The sequence below is a fragment of the Ictalurus furcatus genome, chromosome 1 (genome assembly GCF_023375685.1).
Source record: "Ictalurus furcatus strain D&B chromosome 1, Billie_1.0, whole genome shotgun sequence".
NCBI lineage: Eukaryota > Metazoa > Chordata > Actinopteri > Siluriformes > Ictaluridae > Ictalurus > Ictalurus furcatus.
Window position 1 is genome coordinate 12,822,558 of NC_071255.1, and position 26,773 is coordinate 12,849,330.

Consider the following 26,773-nt stretch of genomic DNA (forward strand, 5'->3'; position numbering starts at 1 on the left):
TTAAGGGAAGGGTTGCCAGGTCTTCGTAACAAAAACACCTATAATCAGAATAAATTCTTCCAAACCTACCTTTTAAATACAACATCATGTGCAACGCGTTTTAAGTAAGTAGTATTAAAACATACTGTTTCTCCAAATAGCTTTGTTTGATTCTGTAACCCACAGGTTTCCCAACCTGGTCCTGGAGTACATCCTGTACTGCACATTTGAGTATTTATCCTGCTCTAATACACATGATTCAGTTATTAACTAATTAACAGCCCTTCCTGAGAAGTGAGTGTGTCAGAGCAGGGAAAATACAACAATATACAGGACATGGGGGACTCCAGGACCTGGGTTGGGAACCTGTGCTGTAAATGAATTAATCCATTGTGGGTTGGGAACCATGACATAGCCTACTGCAAGTGGGAAATCATAACCAGGTGGTCAGTGATTTTTAAAAATGTAGTTACAGTGGTGAAAATCACTATCCATAAACATTATTATGAATGACTTCTTATAGTTATTCTTTAACTGGTCGAATTGAATGGGTTTAACCCAAACCTACATAACTAAAGACAAACAAATGCACAGGAATAATAATAATAATAATAATAATAATAATAATAATAATAATAATAATAATAAAAGCTATATGGTTTCAATAATTAGACAAATAGACAGACAGACAGCACAATACATAAAATCATGCAGATTCAGCTCAAGAGCTTCAGTTAATGTTCACATCAAGCATTAGAATGAGGAGAAATGTTATCTCTGTGACTTTGGTTGTTAGTGCCAGGTGGTATGGATGGATAGATAGATAGATAGATAGACAGACAGACAGACAGACATTTGAACTTTTATTCATTCACTCCTCTTCTGTAACTGGTTTAACCTGGTCAAGGTTGCAGTGGAAACACTAAGTGTAAACAGCGGATCTGGCAACATTGCATCCGAAGCAAGCAATAAGAGTGGGCCTACAGAGACACATGATGGAGATGCTGAGGGGTGTGGTTACATGGAGGGCAGTGGGGAGGGCTGGGATGACGGCGAAATAGACAGGAAGGTCGGAAGAACCGAGAATTTTGCTGGCATTTACCATCCCGTGTATATCTTGTGGAGAATTAATTTGAGACACTGTCTCTTGCAGACTAAAGGTAAGGTAACTTATTTAGATGAATTATTGTTTCCAGGCTATTGCAGGGATATTTTGTTTTGTGATTCCTCTCAGATTTTTTCTTCAGGGTTTTTTCCCCCCCGAGTGTGTTTAACTGAAAAGGTTAGATCTATAGGATGGCTATAATAGTCAATGTTAACCTGCAAATTTGGCAACCGACGCGAATATGGCATCTGTGTCGGCATCTTCAAAGCGGAGGATGTAACAGGACGCAACTACACCCCCTTACAGTACATTCTTTTATTTTAATATATTTTTTTATGATTTCGAGATGTAGCTTTTAATTAGACAGTTTTTTTGTACCTTCATTTGTCATAAAGGTTCGTCGTTGGATTTTATTTATCATGTCTGCATTTAGCTCAGTGCCTGAGGCCTAATAGCGAGCTTTACAGGATCCAAGGACACTGGGTGGATGCGAGCAGCGCGCAGCCTACTGTTCGTGTGCACCACTGTGAAAAGCAGATCGTGTTCATCATTGTGTTCTTATATTCTGTATCCGTGTGTTATGATGCAGCATATTACGTGGACTATGCCTATATTTTGTAAATACAACATAGGACTACTCTTTGCTTGCCTTACATTATTTAATCACTACTGATTTGGATGGAGATAGCTAATGGAAATATACATTTGCTGCCTTTACGTTCTTGATTAGGCAGTATATTGTCTTGTCAACTATTTTTTCCACATGATTCCTCTGAGGAAACTGTCCCTCAGTCAGTGTGTACGTGTGAAGTATAAGATAAAATGGTCATATCAGATACTGGAAATTGTACATAACACTTAATTGTATTAGTATCAACCAAGCAAAATATGTATGTCAATAATAATAATAATAATAATAATATTGTACATGATGATGATGATGATGATGATGGGGGAGGGGGGCATGGTGGCTTAGTGGTTAGCACACTTGCCTTGCACCTCAGAGGTTGGAGGCTCGATTCCTACCCTTGTGCACGGAGCCTGCATGTTCTCCTCATGCCTCGTGCTTCCTCTGAGCATCCTGGTTTCCTCATCAGTTCAAAAAACATGTGTTGTAGGCTGATTGGCATTTCCAAATTGTCTGTAGTGTGTGAATGGATGTGTGAATATGTTCATGATTGTGCCCTGCAATGGGTTGGCACCCTGTCCAGGGTGTCCCCAGCCTTGTGCCCTGAGCTCCCTGGGATTCCCTGTGACCATGTGTAGGAGAAGCAGCACAGAAAATGGATGGATGGATATTAATAATAATAATATGATTATTATTATTATTATTGTTAGTTATTATTATTAACAGTGTTTTAAAAATATTTACATTCATTTATTTTGCAGCATGACAATACAGAAAGAAATTTGAGATGCTCTTGACACTGCTACAAGCAAGTAAATTGGGTTACTTAACAATGTCTTCCTTGATATTTCAGGCAGTACACTGAGGCAAGATGTGAGCAATATGTGGATCAAACTTGACTGGGAACTCAGAAAACCTTACCAAATATTTGTTTCTACATATTGCGAAATTTGTACATCATCTTTGTACTAAATACACACCCACAATGCACTCTTCAAGGCCCTCCATTCCCCCACGAACACGTCGATTTGACAGTGGCAGACGTACAGAAGCAAAACCACCCAACCATGCAGCTAGGAGGGAGGACAAAAATGTAAGCAGCATTTCTTCATCCCCTCGTCGTACCACACGAGCAGCACCTGAGCCTTCCAGGTTAAAGGGCATAGGTCTGAGTGCTCGAACCACAGTGACTCAGAACAGAATGGTCCGACATCAGAAAACCTCTACCCCCGCAGTACCAGGCAAGTCTAAGGGTGGAGCTAAGGGTGGACATGTGGCGTCAAACCAGGGCCCTGCTATTGTAGATCCAAACTGTAATGAACCAAGCCTGCCTTGCCTGTGTTGTGATGGCCACTCACCTCAGGACAGCAACAGCTTATTCAATCACAACCATAACAACAATAACACTGTGACCATCAGGCAGCAGCTCAAGCTTGTCCCATCACCTCAGGAGAAAAAGGAGTCTGAAAAACCAGACATTGGAAAAGCCACATGTAAGCCAGAGGAGGAGCAGCCTGTAGCTAGTCCTGTAGCTAAACACATGGAGGACAAAAAGGAAGAGGAAAATGGAAATGTGGATGAAATCGATGGAGCTGTTTCCAAGGATGATGACATTGTGGTTAATGTGATTGCAAAAGTAGATGAGAATGGAAATGGTAATAATCAAGATGTTAATGTTGATAATGATGATGTCAATGATGATGATGATGATAATGAGGATGACGAAGAAGATGATGACAACACACTTGTACCTTCTTCCTGCGATTGCCCAGCATCAATGTTGGACTTCTCTCTCACGTCTTCTACCTCATCTTCATCCACCTCCATCAGCAGCTGCTCAGATTTGGATTCTGATTGCCCTGATACATTTTCAGTGTCTCTGCAAGAAGAAGAAGAAGATGAAGCAACTGAGCATTATTCTTCACCTCATCCCCCAGCATCCCACTCCACTGTTTTTCCATACTGCTCCATACCACTGGACCTTAGCACTTCAGTGAGATCACCATCTCCATGCTCCCCTGATGAGGGATATCCTTCGGCTCCCCCGTCCCCTTCATCAGGATGTATAGAGGGCAAGGTACCTAAGAAAGAAAAAGGTATTAAAGTAGATCTTTTGAACTTTTTGGACTCTATTGATGAATTAGGCAAAGTTGATCACTTTTATCGAATTGTTCAGCTAGCAAATTGGGAGCTCAAGGATGATTTGGATCTAAGATATAGGCTGGTGCATCAAGAAAGGCTTGAAAAGGTCAACAAGCAGGTGAGACTTGTGCATCTGGAAAGACTGCAGGAAGCTGGATTGGACATTTCTGATGAAGATATTTCTGGAGTACTTGATGACATGGGCAATACTGACATTTCCTGGAAGCTTTATAAAAGTGACAGCTCATGTGATTCCCAAGAATACAGTGATGCTGGGGTAGATATGACAGCCCCGTCTGACCTGGATGAACCTCCAGTTCCAGCCCCATCTGACCTGGATGAACCTCCAATTCCAGATTCCCTTGCACCATCACCTGTAAATCCTCCTCCTCGCCCCCCCAAACCTCTAGCAAGACACGTCAGTGCCCAACCAGAAATGCACACATACATGAACATCAGTGGGAATACACCTTCAGTTTCCTCTAACTCCTCCCCAGCTAAAACCTTCAGTCTCTCAGTTTCCCAAACTTCGTCTCTGATTTCATCTTCAGTATCAAAACCCCCTGTGTTGCCACCATCACAGCCTGTTCCTTATTTCACCTTGTATACAGATGCAACCACACTCTCCTCACCCACTCCGCCCATTCCACCTCCCAGAAGGCGGCATAAAGCCCGTCTAGAAGCTCTAAGGCTTGCTGAGCTTGAGAGATTGAAGACACCTCAGTCTCTTCCTGCTCCATCTTCCAGACCTCCACCTCTACCACCTCCACCAGCTTTGCCCTCTCCTCCTGCCATTCCACCACCTCCATTACTCCCACCTCCTCCATCATTCCATGCTTTGGATGTAGAGATACGGAAGCTGCTGGCACTGGCAGGGATCACCCAGGCTGAGTTACTAAGGCTTAGCCCTGAGTTGGGTGTCTGTGTTGATGGGGTCTTGGAAGAAGAACAAACATCTGATCCTTTGAACATCAAAGATGTTTGTGTTAGTGAGACAAGCAAAGAGAAGCAAGAGGATGTGAACAAGGGAAAAAAATTTACCTGGAGGGAGCTGAGAGAGGGCAGTAAGCTTGGGAAAGAGGAAACATACATAGATGAAAAGAATGAAGAATGCAAGGACACTTTCAGGACAATGTCCTTCACAGAGATGGCCAAGCGGCACAAGCAGAATGAAGGTAGCAGTAACTCTAGCTGCAATTGTGGTTTGAGGGATAATGCCAGCTTGACAACTGACTCGTATTACAGCACATCTATCAGCAGTAAACAGTTCACTAATTCTAGCTTTGGCAATTTTGATTATGCCTCAGAGATTCCTGATTCCCCTCCTCCCCCTCCCCCTCCACGACCTTTACCCCCACGGCCAAAAATATTGCCTAAACCACCTGAACTTCCTCCTGTAAAGCCATGTGCTCTATCTGCCAATTCATCTCGTCCAGATAGATTTGATTGGCTGATAGCCTTTACTCCAGACACAGAGACACCCCCCCTAGAAATGAGAAAAGCATCTACTAATGCCACATCACAAAACTCCAGCTCTGTTCCAAAAGTCACTACATTTAAAGAATTGCGCAACAGAGGTAAACATGCTTCCCCACCAACTCAAATCAAACGAGAACCTGAACCAACTGTCATCACTCCCGATCCAGATTTCCTGTATAACCTTAAGTGGAGGAGAGAGAAGGCTGATGGGGATGGCACCCAGTGGGAGTATACTTCCCAAGCACAGACCACCTTTCTCCAGCCACCACCCACACCTGCCTCATTGGCTCTATTTAGGGAAATACGCCACTTGAATGTTCAGGCCGATGCAACTCTGGATCCTGGCCCCATGCAACAAATTAGTGGCTCAGCCAATAAGAACAATCAGTATAACTTGATTGATGACAGAAACGGAGAACATTACAAGACAAAGGATGAAGGCATGGGGGAGACAGAGGTCAGAGGAATGGCAGATGGAGGACAAACATTGGAATCAAGAACAAGACGTGAGTTAGAGAACTTAAATTCCTTTCTGTTCTTTTCACAATTCTTTTCATTGTCTATGTGGTACAAAGAGTATAAAACAAACCAAGACCATAGCAATTTCCCACTGGAATATTACTGTGTGATTACATTTTTATCTAAAGTAAAATGTAAGACTTATACACTACAAGAGCCTATACACCAACCCTCTAGCCTTGGACTTTCCTACATCCACTTTCCTACTGCCACACCTGGTTCAAATCATCAGTGTTCTTATTAAATGATCAGTGGCAGACAGGAACATGATCTTATAGCAGGGAAATAGAAGCTAATGAGTCAGGATAAGCATAAGCCACTGAATCACAACCCGATGGACAGGTCAGTGAAAGTTATCTATAAACGATAGCTGATCAAATCTCTGCAGAAATCTTCACTGTGCACTGTTGCCTCCCGTGGTGTCACTTCAGGTTATTAAATTATTTATTAGCTCTGCAGGTCGAAAGCTAATGCAATCTCTCTCTCTCTCTCTCTCTCTCTCTCTCTCTCTCTCTCAATCACTCTTTTTCTTTCTACCTTTTTACTTTTAGTTTAGCATCTGCATCTAAATATTTTTCTCTTAAATAGTTTCTTTACTGTCCTTTGAAACAGATTTAACCCAAATTTATGAACGTTATAGTGAAATAAAGCAAATACAAATTATATACCAAGCCTTTAGAGGTGAGCACAGCTTGAAATTTTCAAGATGGCTGATGCACTATCAGACACATTATGAACAAAACGTGGACTTCCCGGATATTAAAAGGCTGTTCTGCCGTGGTTCCATTTGTTCTTTTATTCAAAACATTAGTGCTTGAAGTGTTACTATCCTGAAAAAAAAAAGATGTTCAACTGGCCAGTATAATGTATAATCTATGAATATTGTACATTGTGTGTGATTTAAAACTAGAGACCACATTCAATCCATGAAGGCCTTGTTAATTAGCAAATGTGTTGAGCTAGGTTTGTTTAATGAGGTAGAACAATAAAATCCAGGACCGGAGACTAACACCACTGATCTAACTACTCTAGATCTATTTTCAAAAACGAGCATCTGCCCATAAATACGTAAGTAAAGTAAGTTTGTGCATTTCATGTTAGAGGTAATGTTGTAGGCAGATGTTTGGTTATGTACCTTTAAGAAGTTGGAGGGCAGGTCTCAGACTTCGCCACCAATGACAGAGCAGAAAATGCAACAGTAGCAAAACAGGAAGTGAAAAGTGAAGCTGGCAACGATTAAGGTAACACAGTGTTTTTCTATGAATTATCGGCAGTATAAATGACATTCAGGGTATGCTGCTGCTGCTCTGTCTGTGAGAGACACAATTTCAGGCATTACTACACAGTACATATTCATCTATGTAATTCATCTCAGTATGCTAACATTTCTTTGGTGACCAGCAGCAAGTTAAAAGCATTCAAGCTCTCTGAATGATAAGGAATAATTTAACTGTAATCTAGATTGTATGATATGTACACTAGATGCTATATTTCTGAAAAGAAATCATCAGGAATAGGCCTTGTTTCACAGGCTGACTGAAAATTAGAATGGTTATTAGAAAGAGTACACTCCATTTTTAACAACATAGACAGATCAAATGGATGGAATTTTTAAAAACATTTTGCTTCGAAATAGTGAAAAATGTTTGTTTAGGATCTGTTATGGTTTTCACTACTCTAACTAAGTGCTTTAAAGCTGGTGAAATCCAATCCTAGACCTGGTCCTTAAGGACATTTTCCCCAAACTAAGCTTAATGTTAAACTCGCATGCTGGAAGACTTAAGCAGACCAGTGGTGTTGATGCTTATACCTGGTGCCATTATTATGCAGTGGTCGATGTAACAGAAAGTGATAAGACACTGGGTGTGGTCACATACCATTCCAGACAGTTCCACAGGGATGATCCCTTAGCTGAAAACTGAACTTGGTGTTCTTAGAAAGCACAGTTTGATAATTTGGTTATAATAATGGATGACTTGTATGTACTGTTTTAAACTTTCATATCTAGCTACTTTTGTCTTTTCCCCATGGTCAGTGGGGTGTGATCTGATTCACAGTGCTCTAATGTTTGTGTCATGTTACGAATTTGAACTTCTCACATGTTGAGCATGCTGTAATTGTGTAAATCTTCTCCAGGCTTCTTTCATATTTGACATTAGCATTTATTGTTCTTTCTGAATGACTCTATTAACATTCTCTCAATTCTCTCTCTTTCTTCCTGTTTCTTTGCTATGTGCTTATTGAATCATTTCTTCTTTTTCTACTTCACCCTTGTTTGTTAACATCTTCGCTTCCAATATTCCTGACCATTCCTACATTGCTTTGCTTGTCTTGCGGTTTTATAATGTTTCTGTTCACATGCTTATTGCTGAACACTTTCCAATAAAGTGTCCTCACCTCCCCTGTCTTTTGCCTTGCCTAGCCCTTTGCCCTCACCGTATTATCTGCACTCCAGCTCCCCAACCCAAGTACCCCTATTTTACCGTGCAGACTTTTATAGGAATCAGTCAAAAGCGCAGTCTCTTCAGGAACATCCCAGAGACCCTTTGTGTCATATGAATCCCACTTCTAACTCTGTTACAGACTTCACTGACTCTTTCTTCTGCCCTGACTCAAAAAAACAGGCAGAATTTTTCTGTCGTCATGAGAATCCTTCCAGTTCCATTGGTTATAGTAATTCAGACAGCTTTATGGATTCTTTGTATCAATACTCTGATACCAAGAAAAACGAGAGCTGTTACTATAGAAGGGAGTCTGTTAGCAACTTTGGGTCATTGTATGATAACCATTTAGATTCAAACAGTAATGTAGGTTCACTCTACTTTGGTGATAAATACAAGATGAAAACCATGACTGACAAGCCATATACAAGCACAAACACTGAAGGTAATACAACCCCATACAAAAATATTGACATGATACACTATGTTAATGCAGAAAAGCTCAACAAACTGAGTGATGGTACCAAAGACACCAAGGAAGATCTGAATTCCATGTTCAGCTTTGAGGAGACCAGTGTCCTAGGTTCAGTTGACAATGCATTTAGTGACCAGAAAATATTGGAGGACAAATCCCATAGCTCGCCCTTCCCTACCCTGTACCTCTACCACCCCAAAAATTGCCCTCTGCATAAAGGAGCTCCTCCCCGTTTGTCCCCTGTAGGAGCAATTTCACCCCCTCATAGGGCTGGGCCTCTGTCTCCAGGGGCCAGCATGTCCCGTCTCTGTTCACCCCTATTCCCTCGCAGTCACACGCTGCCTGCTCTTGCAGCCCCGCTCTATTACCCCTACCTGTACACCCCCCGAGCTCTGGCTCCTCCCAGGGAGCCACTGGCCCCCAAACTCCAATCTAAGCAGAACGCATCACCACTGTCACTAAGTAAGAGATCACTACATCTTTCTCATTCCTCTCTACTTTACTGCGCATCTTTATTTTACATTTTTATTTGATCTCTCCTCAGCACTTTGCTGTGTTTTTGTATCATTGGATGTATATGTGTCTCGGGCTGAAACTGTCGTGCTGTCAGTGTCTTTGTGTGAGGTTTTAATTGCATGGATAAAGTGCATGGGCTTTCTTAATGTATGTGTCTATATTTTAGTATTACTGTTTTATTTTAAAAATCATCATGATTATGAAACTTGTCTGTGGTTATTATTGTGAGTGTTACTGTGTTGTTGTTTTTTTTTTTTTTTAAGTTCAACATACCTATCATTTATTTCTTGTTATAAAGACGTTCAAGTTTCTTTTTGGTGTTTTTAAGCATGCATGCATACTGATGATGGTAACACTCAACGTTGAATGCATGCGTTTAAGTCAGTGTGTGTTCAGGTAAAAAAACAAAACTTTCTCTTGCATCTCAACTCCATGAGAACATGAATTTTTGTATAAATACTAACATTAAACTACTGAACTTGTGTATATATCTCCAAAAAAACCTCTTTATAAGGCAATTTTAGTATTGATTGTAGTGTAGTAAAGAGTGGATTTAAGTGTAGTATTTCAGTAGACAAGTTTATTATTTTGTCTCTACATGTTCTAGCTGTACGCAGCCTGTCCTTTGCTGGTTCTGCTGCAAAAGCAGGGGCCTGGATGGGTGACGATGAGAAGCCCCCACTGATAGGTGGTGAACTGTCCCCTCTTTGCCTGCAGGAAAAACGAGGTATATAGAACATACCTGTATCCAGAACCAAGCATTCACATACAATTTACTTTATCTACAATGAAGATTTAATGCCTGTGGGTGAAATCAAGAATATTGGGTATTTTTGTCTCTCAGCTCTCATTAGTTCAGTCAGTGTGGCAGTGGAGGCCATTCTGGCTCAGTTCAGCTCCTCTAGGACTCTTGTGCAGAAGGTTGGTTGCACACTGTAACTGTAACACATACGGTATACTATGGGTAACATTATAGAATACATACTGTTTCTACTTAAATTATGCTTTTTTTACCTTCCTTATATTCTTTTGTTCTGCCTTTTTCTCCATATGGCTTGCACATGCTCAATATCAATTTTTTTTTTTTTTTTTTTTGTCCAGATTCACTCAGTAGATAAGGTATTTAAATGTTCATCTTATCTTATGGGTAACTTCACTAACTCCATGCACCATGCCTTTTTTCTCATCCCTGCTTCTTTTCCCCCCATTTTCTCTTCTTCACATTTACATCCAAAATTGCCTCCTCCCCTATGGTTTTTTTTTCTCTTTTTTGATCCTCCATTACTGCCTCGCCTGCTTTTGTTTCTTCCTTTTTGTTTCTCTAACCAGGCTCTCTCTGGAGACAGCAGTGTAAACCCTGCTCTGGGTCGGCTGGTGTTGCAGTGCCTTTGCCCGGCCCTGCACGGCCTTCTCTGTGACGGACTCAAACCCCATCAGAGTGATCTCATCACAGGCAGGAGGCCAAATTCAACCTGGGGATTGGTTCAGGCCTCCACCAAACCAGGTATGAATTAGATTTTATTTCTGCTCTGCTCCATTTCGCTGTTTCTCTGTGCACACATCTCTGATTTCCTGGCATGCAGAATCCCTGCAGTGTTGAATCACCCATCTGTCATCCCCCTTATTTTTCATCCTGTATCATTCCATATCCCCTCTCCTCTCTTGTCGCATTTCTTTTCCTGCATAATATCTTATTGTGTTGTGCTACACTTACACAGTGTTAAGTAGGAGTAGTGAAGTAAACTGAGTTTATTTATTCACGGTTGTGTGAGGCAGCTGTTAAATAGTTTCAGAACATTTAGAGTTAACTGTCTTGTTTTCCCCGGTGGTCCTCCAGGCCCGAACACCCAGGCTTTGTACAGCTTACAGGCTAAAGTAGCTGCACTTCCACAGCTCAAGCAAAGCCGGCACAGGTTTAATGCCTTCCTGCTCGGCCTTCTCAAGTAAGCACCAGAATGCTTAAAGTTATTTTTAGTTATTTTCTCTACTTTGCTATTTTTGTTTTCAAGCATACAGGCTATATGTATCTTCTTTCATCGTTTCTATTCTCGGCTCCCTCTTGCAGTATCAAGCGCCTAGATTACTGGCTTTCCCACTTACAGACGTGCCATGGTGAGTGTGATTGGTAACCAACCACGTACTAGTCATTGCCTCCTGCTCCTGTCTATTCTCTTGTCTGTATTGTGTCCGTATTCTGGCATTCATCCTCACAAGCATCATCCTGCTTATTTCTCTTGCACCTTCAGATGTCCTGGAAACATATTACTGGCCAACATCCTTCATGCGCCTTTCAGGCTCTTTTTGCCAATCTTTCTTCGAAGAGCTTCTCCTCATGCTGCAGCCACTCTCCCTCCTGACCTTCAACCTTGACCTGCTGTTCCAGCACCACCATTTCGACCCATTGTCCCCTGCACTCAGCACCCCCAGCCGTAGCCCACAATCATCCAGTCCAGACCAGCCACAGAGCAATGGGCAACATCTGAAGAAGGTTTCAAAGCAAGGCTTCACTGATCCCAAAGCAGCCAGCCACAATTCAAGTCCCACAAGCACATTCAAGGCAATATCAGGGATCGGTAAAGGAGAGACAAGTCCACAGCTGCAATGGCTGCAGGAGAAGGAGATAATAGCCCCCCCTAGTATTTGGAGTGGGAATAGCTTCAGCCAGCAGGCAGGTCAGGCTCTTCAGCAAGGCTGGGGGGCTGTGATACGTTTGGGCGAGCGTTTAGGGCAGAACTGGAGTGGTTTGACTTCCACTGGTATGTCAGAGGAGGCCAAAGCTCACACCATAACGGATCTGAATACACACTCCAATTCTAATTGTCCAAAGAACCCAAGCCAGGAGCTTCTGACTGCTGAGGGTGGAACAGCTTCTTGGGGTTTAGGCAGACTATTTGGAGCATCCAAAAGCCCCAATGACCCACCAACAAAACGGTGAGTTAAAGCTGTGTGCATTTTGGAAACATTAGATAATAATCAAGATAATTATCTGTTGATTCCATGTATTCAATATGTTCTATAATAATTATAATAATAATAATAATAATATGGTATAACTGGTATGTATGACAAATCAATGTGTAATAGTATTCTTATAATGAATGAATGCGATCGATTAGCGACCGACGTTTAGCAGTTCCAACTCAGCGTGGTGCAAGGTCCCTTTCCAGAACCTTCACACTAACTGTTTCTCAGTGGTGGAATGCACTTCCAATCTCAATCCGGACCGCAGAATCTCTCACCATCTTCAAAAAACAGCTAAAGACCCACCTCTTCCATGAACACCTAACCAACTCATAATAATAATAATTTAAAAAAAATGCACTTACACCTCTACTCTGCACTTTGCTTCTTTTGGAATTCAATTAATAGATCTTGTATGGTAGCACTTCTTGTATTGTTCTCTGCTTGATATATCGCTTTGCTTGTATCTTTCTCATTTGTAAGTCGCTTTGGATAAAAGTGTCTGCTAAGTGAATAAATGTAAATGTAATGAATGATAAATGTCTGTACCTTTAGTATTAGTTAAACAATTTCTTCCTTCCATACTTATTGTATTTATTGTTACATTTAATGTTGTGGAATATCTGCAAAACAAGTTACTGGCTCTTATCACTATAGCTGCTGTAACCCAAGTGATAACAGGAATTAACTTGTTTAGCAGATGTTCCATAACACTAAATGTAACTATAAATGGATTAAAAATATGTTTGTTTTGAAGTTAATAAAACCAAAAATGCAGCTTGGTGTTACTGAGGGAAAAAAACAGCTTTACTAAACAACCCTTTAAAATTTTTTATATTCCTAAAACACCATCATATTTTACACAAGTCCTAAAAGTAGATGAAGAGAACCCACTTAAACAAATGAGAAAAATATTATACTTTGTCATTTACTTATTGAGGAAAATGATCCAATATTACATATCTGTGAGTGGCAACAGTATGTGATACTTTGTTTTCAGTATCTGGTGTGACCCCCTCGTGCAGAAATAACTGCAACTAAATGTTTCCGGTAACTGTTGATCAGTCCTGCACATCGGCCTGGAGGAATTTGAGCCCATTCCTCAGTACAGAACAGCTTCAACTCGGGGATGTTGGTGGGTTTCCTCACATGAACTGCTTGCTTTGGGTTCAACATTTCTCTTGGATTAAGTTCAGTTTATGGACAGATGTTCTTACATTTTTCTGTAGAATTCTTTGGTATAATTCTGAATTCATTCTTCCATCAATGATGTTAAGCTGTCCTGGCCTAGACGCAGAAAAACAGGCCTAAACCATGATACTACCACCACTATATTTCACATTTGGGATAAGCATCTTACGTTGGCATGCAGTGTCTTGCTTTATCCAAACATAACACTTCTCATTTAATCCAAAAAGTTCTATTTTGGTCTCATCCATCCACAAAACAGTTTTCCAATAACCTTCTGGCTTGTCCATATGATCTTTAGACTGCGCCACGAGTAGCAAGCAGTTCATGTGAGGAAACCCACCAACATCCTCTGTTGTGAAGAACAAACTATGATAGATCCTTGTTCTTTAAGTAAAACAGGGCACTCACTCACACCTGATTGTCATCCCACTGATTGTAAACACCTGACTCTAATTTCACCTTCAAATTAACTGCTAATCCAAGAGGTTCACATACTTTGGCCACTCACAGATATGTAATATTGGATAATTTTCCTCAATAAATCAATGGCCGAGTATAATATATTTCTCTCGTTTGTTTAATTTTGTTCTCTTTATCTACTTTTAGGATTTGTGTGAAAATCTTTCAGCATGTATTTATGCAAAAATATAGACAATTCACAAACTTTCAAGCACCGTTGTATCTTTTGTGGATATTAAGCACAGTGTCTGTCTTTTTATATAGCAGACTACACTTAACTATAAACAAAGTAAATATCTCTTCTTCTTTTTTTCTCATCCATCTCTGTTCCTCTATTTTTTCAGGCGTCCTTCTCACTGGCTAAATCCCGGGATAACAGTTCTGTCCCGCATATCAAACACAGGCCAGGCCTTTTTGCCTGAGAAGATTGAGCCTGGAAGAAAAGAGGAGAGGGAGAAGGGCAAAAATGACAAGAGTAAAGAAACTGGTGTCCAGTCAAAACCTGTGAGGTAAAGTGATAAGATGATGTTTTATCATTTCTAAGTTAACCAGCTGTGTTTTTTCAAGTGTGTTAGAATGGCAAACAATTGAAGATATTTCCGCTCATCCATATTTTTTAGTATATATCTTGCATGTGGTAAATCAGATTTGGGATGAACTGATGATGTCCCTCTGCAACATAATCACATTTACTCAAAGAATTGTGTCCATAATGTTACATTAATACCTAACCCCTTTTTGTTAATTCCAGGAGAATTGTATTAGATAGTGCCAATATTCCTGGGATTTAAACAACGGTTTACATTCAGACAAAACTCCTTCCTGATTAGTTTGTATTGAAAGGCTCAAGATTCAAGATAATAACACAAATCCAGTCACCTACACTTGCTACTTTTAACCATTTCAAAATGACTTGAATAACTACAGCACTTCACAGACACTTAGCGTCTGATGTTTGAGAAGGATTTGATGCAAACTGCAAAATTCATATTGCTTCTGATGGGAACCTTATGACTGGGTCTGCAGGGCGGTCAGAACTCTGTGCGATCACATGGGTACAGGAGCAGAGCTGAGCTTCAGAAAGGGGGAGGAGCTCTTACTTCTTGGAGGCGTGGACCAAGACTGGATTCGCTGTCGCCAAGGTGACAAGGAGGGCCTTGTTCCTATTGGTTATGCATCACTCATCATGTGACTCATACTTGGATGATCATGTGAGTTGAAGTGACATGAATATGTACCATGGATTATTCTGTTAAAAAGAGAAGGGTGTATACATTGATATTTAGTTCATATCTTAACTCCTAAATAGTTATTAGGGGTTGTGCAGAAATGCTCAGCTCTGTTGCTTGGTGTGTGATGTTTCGTGTTTTTCTCTAGCATTCATCTAAACATATATGATATTGTATAAATGATACATTTACATAAATATACATATATAAATAAAGAATATCAGATTAATTGAATTAAAATAATAAATTTGATCATGATAGATAGGCAGATAGACATGAACAGATTAGTCATTGTGTAGTCCATGTCCATGATGAATAGAATTCATTATCTTGCGTTATGAAATATCCCATCCGTAATATACAGCTTATTCCAAATATCAAGCTTGCTAATGGATCATAAAAGAAAGCATATATATCTATTTCTGTGGTACCTAAAATTATAGCTGCTTTTGGGTTTCGGGTGTATATCAGTAAAGGAGCTCCTTGCACGCTATCTGATTATTTGTTTTCGTGTTACTGTTACTCATATTGATTACAACCCTTCAGGCAATTCATTATTGACTCAATGACCAGGAAAAAGTGCTTACTGTATGAATTTTCAGACATGGATCAAGTCTAGACCAAGATAGATTTCTAGTCAGTAATCCCAGTAAGATAGGTTTACGCTAGATTTTAATCTGTGCCTGGAAACCCGCTGTATTTATTCAGATTTTTACAATGACGTGTTATGACCCTGTCACTATTTAAAAGCCTGACAATGTAAAACTACTACGATTGATGTTCTTGCTCTCACTAGTGGCAGTCGAGTACTTTTAGTGTGGTAGTGCACTGATCATTTTTCGTTATTTATTTCCTACAGTGTGCAGACTAGTGTGATTTAGAAGATTATTACTGACTATGCATATACCATACTGTACTATTCACAAGACTCATCACTGGAGTAAGCATATATGGTTGATGGCATTACTCTTTTGTAAAAAAAAAAATAATAATAAAAAATTGGTAATCTGTGTGTGAATGCCTTGAATGGAGTTGCATGAACATATATCGAAGTAAATAACGTATTTATCAGTCTCAGAAGCAAGATGGCTTTATTGTGTGTTGACGGTAGTATAACAAATAGACAAACTAAAGAGTGCTGCATTTGAATATGAACTAAAGTACTTACCTGTAAGTAGAGATAAAGGTCGCAGGCAAGCGTTTCAGATGAGCTGAGCACAGCAAGCATGTTAGAGAGGGGAGTATAGGGAACCCAGTGAAAATCAGTTGCTTCCACACTGGCTGATGCATTGAGTGCTGCTGATTGATGGCGTTCCTTGCCATCTGTGCCTGCACTGACGTGCCAGTTTGCATAGATTGCAGCTTCATCTCTTTAACCCACACCAACAAATGCTCACTATCAATGTGCCAGCTTACAGCAGCAAAGCCATGGGCTACACACATCCCCCACCTCATAGAAAAACACAGAGTATTTACAGTACCGCCAGACACCTGCGTGAATGTGTAACGTAAATGTGCTCCACCTTTACCAAGCCTCCATTATATAAGCATTTCAGCAGACCAGCTCTTGTCTATTGTTTTATTTCAGAAAAAAATAATTTTGCATTATGCGTTTGGTTACGTTTAAAGACTTAGGGTTTAATATGTGGTATTATAGGTTAAGCTATATAGGATAACAACTTAGATGTGAGTATTTTTGATGTTGTGTTGTTACAGTTATGACAAATTCAAGGCTAAATCTTGTTTAGTGAAATCTTTTTTTTTTCTATTCTTTATTCTTACCTCAAAGGCAACATTTCAGTGATGTATGGAACTTTTCAGGAATTTCAGGAATTTTTTTAAACTTTTAAATTATTATTTTAGTATATTTAACATTGTGAGGTAAAGCCTTGTTTAGTGGGAAAATAGATGTACTGGATAGTACTGTGGGATTGTTTTTGTTCTTGGATGATTTGGCTGATGTATCCTTTATTGTCTATCTCTCTATCTATCTGCTGTGGTCTGTATGCGTGTGTATGCATTAGTGTGGCAGTGGGTTGCGTAGCTGTGTGTGATTATAGCCCGCCGCTGGTAGCACACTTCAAATACATAGTAGCCTGTTCGAATACCATCATTCAGTAGTCAACCAACTGCTTGCATGTGGGTGTTTTGTAAATATACCCAAATAAACTATTAAAATCAATAAATATGCCTCAAGTTGTGATTTTGTTTTTAAGGGAGTTCTTTAGAGTGTTGTTTTATGGGCGTGGGTATGAGTCATTCCTCATGACTATGTGACCATGGAGGGAAAGGAGCGGTGAATCATGCTTGTTATATTTCACAAACGTAAATGGCGGAAAAACACTTCACGGTAAACCAGGTGCAATTAATGCAGTAAATAGGAGGAAATAACACAGCTCAGATAGCCAGACAAGGCCAAAACCTACAGTAAATCTCAAATGGAGTAGTGATCGACGAGAGGGCACTGATAGAAGAACATGAGGATACCAACATCTACGCTGCAGTACAAAAGATACACTGCAAAAAAGAACATCATTGCAAATGCAAATACATATCTAGCTAGTATTTCTTATTATAAGATTAACCAAACATTAATATTATTAAGCCTATTTCTAGCCATTTTTACTCATTTCAAGATTAAAGTAGTCTTGTTCTATTGGCAGATAATTTGCCAATAGAATAAGAAAATATAAAGCTTGAAATTTAGTAAAATATTTATCTAAAAATATTTTGGATAAATATTTTAAAGTAAAAATATATCTAGAAATAGGTTTAATAATTTAATATTTGGTATGTTGTAAACTTTAACAGGGAAAAACTAGATCAATTTGACTATGTTCAAGATGTTTCCTCTTGCTAAGATGACATTTTTTTTGCAGTGAGTACCTATACTAGATGCTTCATGTGAGTGTTGTTTTCTAACCTCAATATAAATAACTGCACTCTATACATGTCACTCTGTGAATGCAATTTTTATTCACCAGTAAATCAGCCCAAGGTTTTTGAGTTAAATTTAGCTCATGGCCATGTTTGCCTGGAATTCTCTTTTCATATCTGTTCTTTTCAGTTCTAACCATGAGAGGGCAGTGTGTTTCCAGATCTTCTTAGTCTGGCATTCTTCAGTATTACGAGTTAAGGTCACTTTAAAGCTCCACATGTTCTTGGCTTTTTTCCCACCTCTGAAAGCTTTTACTCAGGAGGGGCTGTGGCTATTGCAGTGGAAATACTCAATCATGGATCATGACCTTAAAAAAAACATGGAACTAAATTTGGGAACAGTGCTGTGTGTAATTTAATATTTTATGCATATTTCACTTTTTTTTTTACTAGGGATTCCAATGTGCATCATTCTGATAACACCATTTGTTGTGACTTGGAAGTATAGTAACACAAAACACAAGTTATGCTTTGATAGGAAGACAGTGCAGGCCCATGAAAAGCCTTTACGGCAATGTTTTCCAAAGTCTTCAGGGTCCCATGGGTGTTCAGTAATTTTCCTCTCTCTCTCTCTTTCCCTGCTGCCAAGAAGCTAGAATCAAGAAATCATAAACTCTATATACCTGCTACAGAGGTCTTGGAAGCTGGTACAGAACAAAAGTATGGACTGTCTATAGATCGCTATAGGCAGGAGCCATAACAAAATATGTTGCAAGAGAGTGAAAGAGACACTTCGTTCACACCTGGGAGCAATTTAGAGAAGTCTACCCATGAACATGTTGTTTTAGGGAGTTAGAGGAGCGCTTGTGACCCTGAAGGAAACCCACTCCGGACCGTGGCGCTCAGTGACGCAGCAAAGGTATCAGCCGTGCCACCAAGCTACTGTATGTATCAGACTTTAGGAAATGCACAATGCATATGATACACAATTTTATTTTTTAATAATTACAAAAGAAGGCGAACAATACAACAGGTTAAAAAAAAAAAAACAGGCATTTATCGTATCAAGCTTACAGAATGAGCTTCATCATACACAAAGTGTACACTAATCTTAGCAAGTCATTTTCACCTAAAAATGCTTCACTTTATCAAGGTCCAGCCATCTCTGAGCATTGTATGGTTTCCTGTATCCTGTATAATGTAATAGTGGAAATCAGTAGAGTGAAGTTGAATGATAGTCATCATAATGGTTCTCAGGAAAAAATGTTCAAAACAGCCTCCATAAACACCATCTTTTTTTATTGAGGTAGATCAGTTCCAGCACACGGTCAATGGGTCAGTGTTCCTGCCCTGTAGGTAGGCCCCAGGTGACAGACTCAGAGAATAAGGAGTGAAAGACAAATAAGTCGATGTATGGAGGAGAGTCATATCTTCAGCATTATAGAAGCAAACCTGATGCCTGTCACAGTCCAAGTACAGCCCTATTCTCCGTGGCTTCACTGCCAGCTCCTTATCAGTCTCTGTGCTATTCTCTTTAATAGAGTAGCCTTGGTTATGTTTCAGCTGAAGCCTGATGTTTTTATTTAAGTTGCTTATACAACCACCATCGACACCCACACTCCAGTCAATCTTTTCCCCCACATCTACCTCCCAGTAATGCTGCCCAGACTTAAAGGACTTGTGGGTTCTGGCCAGTGGTCTGTAGTCTTTCTGGCGATAGAAAATTCCCTTCTTGTCTGTGCGAGTCACGCTGCGGCCGTCAGAGGAAACCCTCAAATATGGGTCATGGCAGTCAGATATTACATTACGATCAGGAACTGTGGAAAAAAATTGCAGTCTGGGATTGTGTTGTGTTCGCTTATGATTTACACACCTACACACTGTAAAACTACTGTAAATCACTGACATCTACTTTACACTATATGGCCAAAAGTATGTGGACACCTAACCATCATACCCATATGTTGTTCTTTTCCCAAATTGTTACCACAAAGTTAGAAGAACACAATTGTGTTGGATGTCTTTGTATGCTGCAGCCTTCCCAGAAGAGTAGAGGTTATTAAGGGGACTAAATCTGGAAAGGGATATTCAAAAAGTACATATGGGTGTGATCGTCAGGTGTCCACAAACCGTAGGCCATATCATGTATTTAGATTAACATGAATGGTTGTATCTAATAAAAGTTGTTTGAAATTCTTGTTACCTGGTTTAATGGAGCCAAGCATCTTCTTCCACACAAAGAACTTTAAATGAGTTTCATAGGGGCCAAGAAATAGGGATTCAGAGGTCACACTGAGGCCCATCACCCTTGACTTATACCTTGAGCAGATACTGTAATCAGAATTTATGTCAAAAACATCTTATCATACATGTCGTTTCGAATACTCACTCTGGTGAATGAGAAGCATTTTCATTCCTTTTAGACCAACTGTCAGCTTTCCTCATCCCTTCAACAATTCCCAGGCCATGTTCGGTCCACCACTGCACAAGACACAGATGGAAGCTGTATGTGATGTAGACCAACTTTAGCAACTGTGATAAAAGTAACAGGAGTGAAAACTAAACCTAATATTCATTTGTAGAAACAGAATCAGGGCAAACCTGCAAAAAACCAGCAGGCTGATCAGTTTCAATGACTGACTTTAGTACTTCTTCATGCTCTTTTCCAGTGTTTAGTTTCTGCTCTATGTCATTTCTGTTCTTCTGCATCTTCTCCACCACAACCCTCTCTTCTTTCTCAAGCAGTGCTTTCACCTCCTGCTCCTTCTCTCTCAGGAACTGCTGCATCTCCTGGAACTGAGCTGAGATTTGAGCTGAAAGCTGCTTGGACCGCTCCTACAGAAAAAAAATGTGATAATGTCACTATTTCATGGTGCTAAAGCATGTTGCATCATTTTTTTGTTTACCACAGACTCCCAACACCGAGTAATTAGTGAGAGTTTTCAGTGACATTAATGACTGCTAAATATCAAATACTGGCCAGATGGTGAATGTCAGTCAGACATTTCAAGCAGTTGCTAGTCTCACCTCAGTTTTTGTGATTTCATTGTTCTGCCTTTTAATCAGCTCTTCCAGCTCTTTGTTCTCCTTTGATATGAAACCTAGTGGTTCTTTTAGCATCTCCTAAAATACAGAACATTTATATTAATAAATGCTTAACAAAGGTTTGATAAACCTGTAGAAACTAGGGCATTTTATCAGCCATAATGCAGAATACATATGATATTTAGCAATACACTCTTTTATAGAAAAGGGTTTTTTAGAGGCTCTTTAATATAGCCTTCCAAAAATTAGCCTGCATATATTTTTCATTGTCTTGCTTCTATTTGTTTTTAGTGAATTCCTACATAATCTTGTAGTAGATGCAGTTGTTTGCATATTTTGTCACACACAACTGTCTTCCACTGACCTTTTTGGGTTCTGCTGCTTCATCCACTGGTTTGAACGTGTGCCCTTGGTGTTTATCACCATCTCTACATATTAGACACACCAGTTTTTGATCTGTCTCACAGAACAGTTTGAGCATCTCATCATGGTCGGGGCACACTAGCTTTTCTGGCTCCATAAGCAATCCTGCTCTCGGCCTGTTAGCTCCCGTAGCAGCCACGTTCCTGTCCCTTATGGCTTGTTGTTCGGTGAGGTGCTCCCTCACAGCATCCACCATGTTCCTGAGGACCCGGTTGGATCGTAGGTCCCACATAGTATATGGTCGACGGCACTCAGGACACAGCCGTAAGCGGCTGCTGGTTTGCGAGTGATTATTGATACACTGTCTGCAGAAGGTGTGGTCACAAAGCAGACTCACCGGGTCTGTAAATTCCCCCAAACACACAGAACACTGAATCTGCTTGAAGAGCCGGGAATCCATAGCAGCTTCTGTTTCTGTTAACTCTTCAGTGAAGTACTGATTCAAACAACAACTTTTGTGTCCTACAGCTACAAGCTGTTTTCAAACAGACTCGATGGTCCTAATAACAGCTGCTGACTATCAGATGTCTGACAGCAAATGTCCACCACACTGGACTTCAGCAGAGACTGGAGGGTTTTTCTGGGCATGTGTTCGTCACCCCTCCGCCCACTACATGTTTTCCTTAGGATTCTATATTTGGGTGTACGTACATTGACCTGCATGCTCCCATTATAAACTCTGGGCAATAGTAGATCTGGAGCTCACGTTACTATACAATTGACTTCTACAAAGAGTGCTACAGTAGAGCTTCCATTGCCATTAAAATAACAGAAAAAGAAACACCACACAGATTCCTACTCCTATTAATTCCTATTAATTAGACATACATGCCCAATACAATATATTTTCAAAGCATCCTTGCTATTTCCCTCATGCTTTTTATTCACCAGGAAAGCTGATTAAGCAAGTTGCAAAAATCAGCTTTGAATTCTGTCTGTGATGAAGAAATACAACAGGTGGCTGGATTGTCACATGAACATAAAATGCTAACACTGATGAGCCACTGTTCTGTCTAAAGCTCAGTTGTCCTCTCGGTCTATAATTAGCAAGTGTATCCTTCTACTTTCTACTGAATTGGTTTTGGATAGAAATTCTGAAATGGTTTGCTTTATTTACTTTAGGGACAATATTTTATACTACAATATTTTATTTATTACTGAAAAACAATTACAAATATAAATACATTTTACAATAAAAAAAAGAGAAAAAATACAATTATAAAGTAGCAAGCAATAAACAGAATCTATATTAAGAACTGCACCTAAGTAGTGAATAAAAAAATGATAAGATATGCTGTTATAGGAAAATAATCAGTGACCAGGTGCTGTGAAATGGCCTGATGTGAAACAATTTGCCAAAGATTACAACTTTTTAAATGAATTATTAAAAAATAATGTCATGCCCTACCTTTTACTCATTTATAGTTACAAGTAATGTTGTGGAGCGTTTCCAATGATTTTGATCATTTAATCATTTTAAGAATTTATTTAAATGAAGAAGCAAAATTGTCTACCAAAAGAAAAAAGCTTCTACACAAGCATCTACAAACAGGCTGCATAATCTTATATTTTATTTATTATAATCTCATAAAAGGAAATATTAGATAATTTTGCAAATATTCAATATTTTCACTTTTGCAGTGTATTTAACCATATACAGTATGTCTCTGTGAATGAGCTTAGTATAGAAACGATTATGTATTCGATCATTTATAGAAATGTTTATGCTGTTATAGACAGCATAAACCACAAACAATTAACCACAAACAATTAGCCACACCCCCTAACCAATCAGATTTGAGCATTCAGGATGTGCTATAACATAGGTTTAATAAAATAAAATAAAAAAAAAAAAACACCTTTATTTTAAACATTGAATTGAATTACTTAACAAAACGGTGTCTTGCTCTTTTACAGTTAGGCATCATGTTGCTCTTAATACCAACAAACGGTGAGTGGATCGCTGTTCTTTCCATCTAAGTAAAGCCCAGGGGAGAGATAGAGAGAATAGGGTGGTGGTTTTGACAGGACTCTAGTATCAATGAGCATCATTCTGTCAGCATTATAGAATGAGACCTGATTTCTCTCACAGTCCAGGTACACACATATCTTCCTAGGTCCTGATGTAAGATCTATTGTGCTTCTGTCCGTATCATGAGCCTGTTCGATGTGGTAGCCAGAGTCTGAGTTGAAGCAAAGCACTGTGTCATTGACAATTTTACCTGATTCACAGCTACAAATTCCAACACCCCAGTCCACTTTCCTCCCCACATCCAACTCCCATAAGTGTATTCCTGTGTTAAATGATGACACTGTCTTTAGCCAAAGTGAGTTGGGTTTGTTTTTTTGGATTTTTGCAACCTTCTTTGGCTGGATACAGAGTCCACTGGGTGAAATGCTTATGCTTTGATCACCTCTGTCCTCCACAGTGTGGTGATGAGGCACTTGTTGGGAACACATAGAATAGATTATGATAAGGAACTTGTCAGCACAGATATTTTGCATTTCAAAAGGTAAGCGTGATTGTCTTCTTACCTAGTTGGATGAATCTCAACATTTCTTTCCACACAAAGAACTGTAGGTATGTCTCATAGGGACCAAGAGACAGGGTGTCAGGTGTAACACTAAGATCCTGCAGGGTCAGTTGCCTAAAAATCATTGCATGTTAATTTCATTAGAGCTATTGCTAAAATTGTGCAGTACATTTTCTTTTTCTTTTTATAAGATACTCACGTTGTGTTGCATATTTCCCTAATTATGAAGCGTCCATTCTCATTCCACCACTGTAGGCATGCAAGCATACCATGATGAATCAGATTTATCAGCTTTAACTCATAGCTTCTAAGTAGAAAAATACATTTCTAACCTGTAAGAACTGGCTAGGTCTATTCATCTGCAAAGCCGACCTCATTATTCCTTGTTTTTCTCCCCCATCGGACAACATTTCTTCCATTGTAAACATGTTTACTCCCATTCTGTTCAGAATTTGATTTTCCTCCTCCTTTAGCTGATTCTTCACTTCCCTCTCTTTGTCGTACAGGAACTGGTGCAGCTTCATAAACTGGGCAGAGATCTGGTCTGACAGTGCTTTGGATTTCGCCTAGAGGGGAAAAAACAGCCTTTTAGACTCACTCAGCACAACATTTCACTCTGAAGTGTATGTCACCTACCATTGTTTTCAGAATCTCTTCAGCTTGCTCATTAATCAAAGCAACCAATATGTTTTCAATGCTGAGCAAATTTTCCAGAGTCTCAGATGTCTTTTTCTAAGGGACATATAAAGACAACACTTTAGGAAATTCAATTCAAAACCAGACAATCACTTAAAACATTTTTTACCTCACTGAATTTACCTTCTTGTCACGAAATGCATCATTCACAGTTTTAAAATTATGTCCCCGATGTGTCTCTTCCTCTCTGCAGACAACACAAATTGGTTTTTGATCTGTCACACAGAAAAGCTTGAGTTCTTCATTGTGGTAAATACAGTGTTCTGTGAAGTCTTGGTTGTGGGCTGTGGTCCCTGTGGAGACAGACACTGCCTCTCTCAAGGCTTGATGTTCCCTCAGATGGTCCTTGGCTGCATCCACCAAGTTTCTTAAAACACGATTTACTCTGATATCATTCTGAGTAAAAGGTCTACGGCATTCTGGACATCTGGTGTCAGGTGCATTCCTGGTCATATGCTCGGTAATACATACTCTACAGTAGAAGTGCTCACATGGAAGACAGACTGGATCTCTTAAATCATTCCAACACACAGGACAGCGGATCTGTTGAGACAAACCAGAAGCCATTGTTGAGCTGATAATTTGGTTCCTCGACCTGAATCCCTTTCATTCAGGAGCTGTTAATGAAGTCAGAGCCGGTGCACAAGTCTCAACACAGCTTTACTCTCAGCACAACACTGCTGAAATAATTACAACTGAAAGGGGTAGAGCCCTTCTTCAAAAAAAAAACTCCACAACTAGATTTACTGGAAACAGTGACAAGGAACTTCCTTGAGTCCATTTAGCTTATGCTAGAAAGTATGTGTTCTATGTGAGGAATGTTTTTATTTCTGTGGAAATAAACTGATACATGCACAAAACATATAGCTGAGCTGTCCTAATTGACTGTTTACAGACTTAGTTGTCTGTCATGTTGATATAAAAATATCATGTAAACCATGTATAAAATATTAATATGCTATATTAATATTATCTAATATTTCCTTGTGTCTACATAGCCTAAGTAGAAAGTGGAATGATAAAGTCAGTGTTCAAAATATATTTTGCTTGTTACAGTGTACTAATAGCCTTTTGTTCTTCTGTTAACCTGTTTTGCTCTGTGGTATTTTATTTCTGGTTTGACTATGAAGTTATAAGTGTAAAGAATGGAGATCCACACTTTCCTCTGGCTTATGGTAAATGGGACCAGTGGGACGAGTGTGGATGAGAGAACAATTTGAAGCAGGACAGTTTCCCAGCCCAAAGCACAAGCCTAGCTACTGGCCATTTAAAGGCCTAATATAATACTGAGTAGGCTTCTAGCAGGACAGTTAGGTTTGAAGGTCACAAATGTCTGATGTTTAGCAGTTCATTGCAGGCATGTACAAGTGTTAGGCTTTATACATTCACTTTTGTAGAAACAGTTGCGTAAGTTGACAACTGGGTAAACCTGTGCATAAATGAGCATGGGGAATTTGATGGAATGAGGAACCAGTGCATAAGAAACAGAAAGGACAAAAGCAGTTACCTTGCACTGATAAGCCAGGGTTTCTATTTATAAGCCTGCCGTGATCAGGTGACGTGGCAATTAAGTGCGTTGTGTGATATAACAACAGCACCTGTGCACCGTGCAGTCAGTCTTATTATCTTCAGCGAGACTGCATGTTGGTCTTTTGTGTAACACTCACAAAAAGACTCTTCATTTCCACTCTATCTTTTCAACAACAAAAAAAAGAGAGAGAGAGAAAAGTATGAGTGAGAGAGAATTCAGGAAGTGTGTTATGCCTTGCTCCCATTTCATCACGGGGGGTGGACACTTTCTGTGTGAAGTGTCTAGGGGTGGAGCACGCCAGGGCAGCCCTCGATAGGTCTGGCTGTGCGCATTGTGAACGCCTTATATTTAGCAAGCTCCACTCATGGCTTGCTCTCTTCTCGGCCGAAAGGAGTTGGGTTTCAGAGCCTCACGGATCTGGGCCGACCACTGCTGAGGCAGCCAACCGGCTCAGGTCCTGGTTATATCGTATGGAACTGGAAGAGGAGCTGGAGATGAGCGCTGCTCTATCTCTTGCTTGGTCTTCCGGGTCCGGCTCTCTGC

General features: G+C 39.8%; 3 protein-coding genes across 3 annotated transcripts; 1 reads left to right on the forward strand and 2 right to left on the reverse strand.

Annotated features, from left to right (window-relative positions):
* Window positions 1-737: 737 nt before the first annotated feature.
* Window positions 738-17,310, forward strand: rusc1 (RUN and SH3 domain containing 1). The gene is made up of 11 exons (XM_053640615.1): window positions 738-1,139; window positions 2,566-5,839; window positions 9,892-10,011; window positions 10,129-10,205; window positions 10,386-10,403; window positions 10,614-10,788; window positions 11,122-11,227; window positions 11,350-11,396; window positions 11,531-12,215; window positions 14,240-14,404; window positions 14,922-17,310. The coding sequence occupies exons 2-11, from the start codon at window positions 2,698-2,700 to the stop codon at window positions 15,085-15,087; spliced, it is 4,701 nt and encodes a 1,566-aa protein (XP_053496590.1). The 5' UTR covers window positions 738-1,139; window positions 2,566-2,697; the 3' UTR covers window positions 15,088-17,310.
* Window positions 17,311-19,100: 1,790 nt separating this feature from the next.
* On the reverse strand, window positions 19,101-22,334 carry trim109 (tripartite motif containing 109). The gene is made up of 6 exons (XM_053626721.1): window positions 21,411-22,334; window positions 21,029-21,124; window positions 20,603-20,836; window positions 20,391-20,482; window positions 20,205-20,320; window positions 19,101-19,818 (listed from the first exon to the last, which is right to left on the reverse strand). The coding sequence occupies exons 1-6, from the start codon at window positions 21,867-21,869 to the stop codon at window positions 19,313-19,315; spliced, it is 1,503 nt and encodes a 500-aa protein (XP_053482696.1). The 5' UTR covers window positions 21,870-22,334; the 3' UTR covers window positions 19,101-19,312.
* A 59-nt stretch (window positions 22,335-22,393) lies between these two features.
* On the reverse strand, window positions 22,394-25,373 carry LOC128608739 (zinc-binding protein A33-like). The gene is made up of 6 exons (XM_053626733.1): window positions 24,823-25,373; window positions 24,640-24,735; window positions 24,336-24,569; window positions 24,203-24,252; window positions 24,005-24,117; window positions 22,394-23,913 (listed from the first exon to the last, which is right to left on the reverse strand). The coding sequence occupies exons 1-6, from the start codon at window positions 25,264-25,266 to the stop codon at window positions 23,405-23,407; spliced, it is 1,446 nt and encodes a 481-aa protein (XP_053482708.1). The 5' UTR covers window positions 25,267-25,373; the 3' UTR covers window positions 22,394-23,404.
* Window positions 25,374-26,773: the final 1,400 nt, after the last annotated feature.

Bases quoted from the DNA above. Each gene is read 5' to 3' on its own strand.
- rusc1 (XM_053640615.1), top strand. From the start codon at position 2,698: ATGCACTCTTCAAGGCCCTCCATTCCCCCACGAACACGTCGATTTGAC. The intron at 5,840-9,891 runs GTGAGTTAGAGA...TACATGTTCTAG, and splicing joins ATTGGAATCAAGAACAAGAC to CTGTACGCAGCCTGTCCTTT. The intron at 12,216-14,239 runs GTGAGTTAAAGC...CTATTTTTTCAG, and splicing joins AATGACCCACCAACAAAACG to GCGTCCTTCTCACTGGCTAA.
- trim109 (XM_053626721.1), bottom strand. From the start codon at position 21,869: ATGGATTCCCGGCTCTTCAAGCAGATTCAGTGTTCTGTGTGTTTGGGG. The intron at 20,837-21,028 runs GTGAGACTAGCA...TTTTTTCTGTAG, and splicing joins ATGAAATCACAAAAACTGAG to GAGCGGTCCAAGCAGCTTTC. The intron at 19,819-20,204 runs GTAACAAGAATT...TTTTTTCCACAG, and splicing joins GCTTGGCTCCATTAAACCAG to TTCCTGATCGTAATGTAATA.
- LOC128608739 (XM_053626733.1), bottom strand. From the start codon at position 25,266: ATGGCTTCTGGTTTGTCTCAACAGATCCGCTGTCCTGTGTGTTGGAAT. The intron at 24,253-24,335 runs GTTAGAAATGTA...GCATGCCTACAG, and splicing joins GACCTAGCCAGTTCTTACAG to TGGTGGAATGAGAATGGACG. The intron at 24,118-24,202 runs GTGAGTATCTTA...AATGATTTTTAG, and splicing joins AGGGAAATATGCAACACAAC to GCAACTGACCCTGCAGGATC.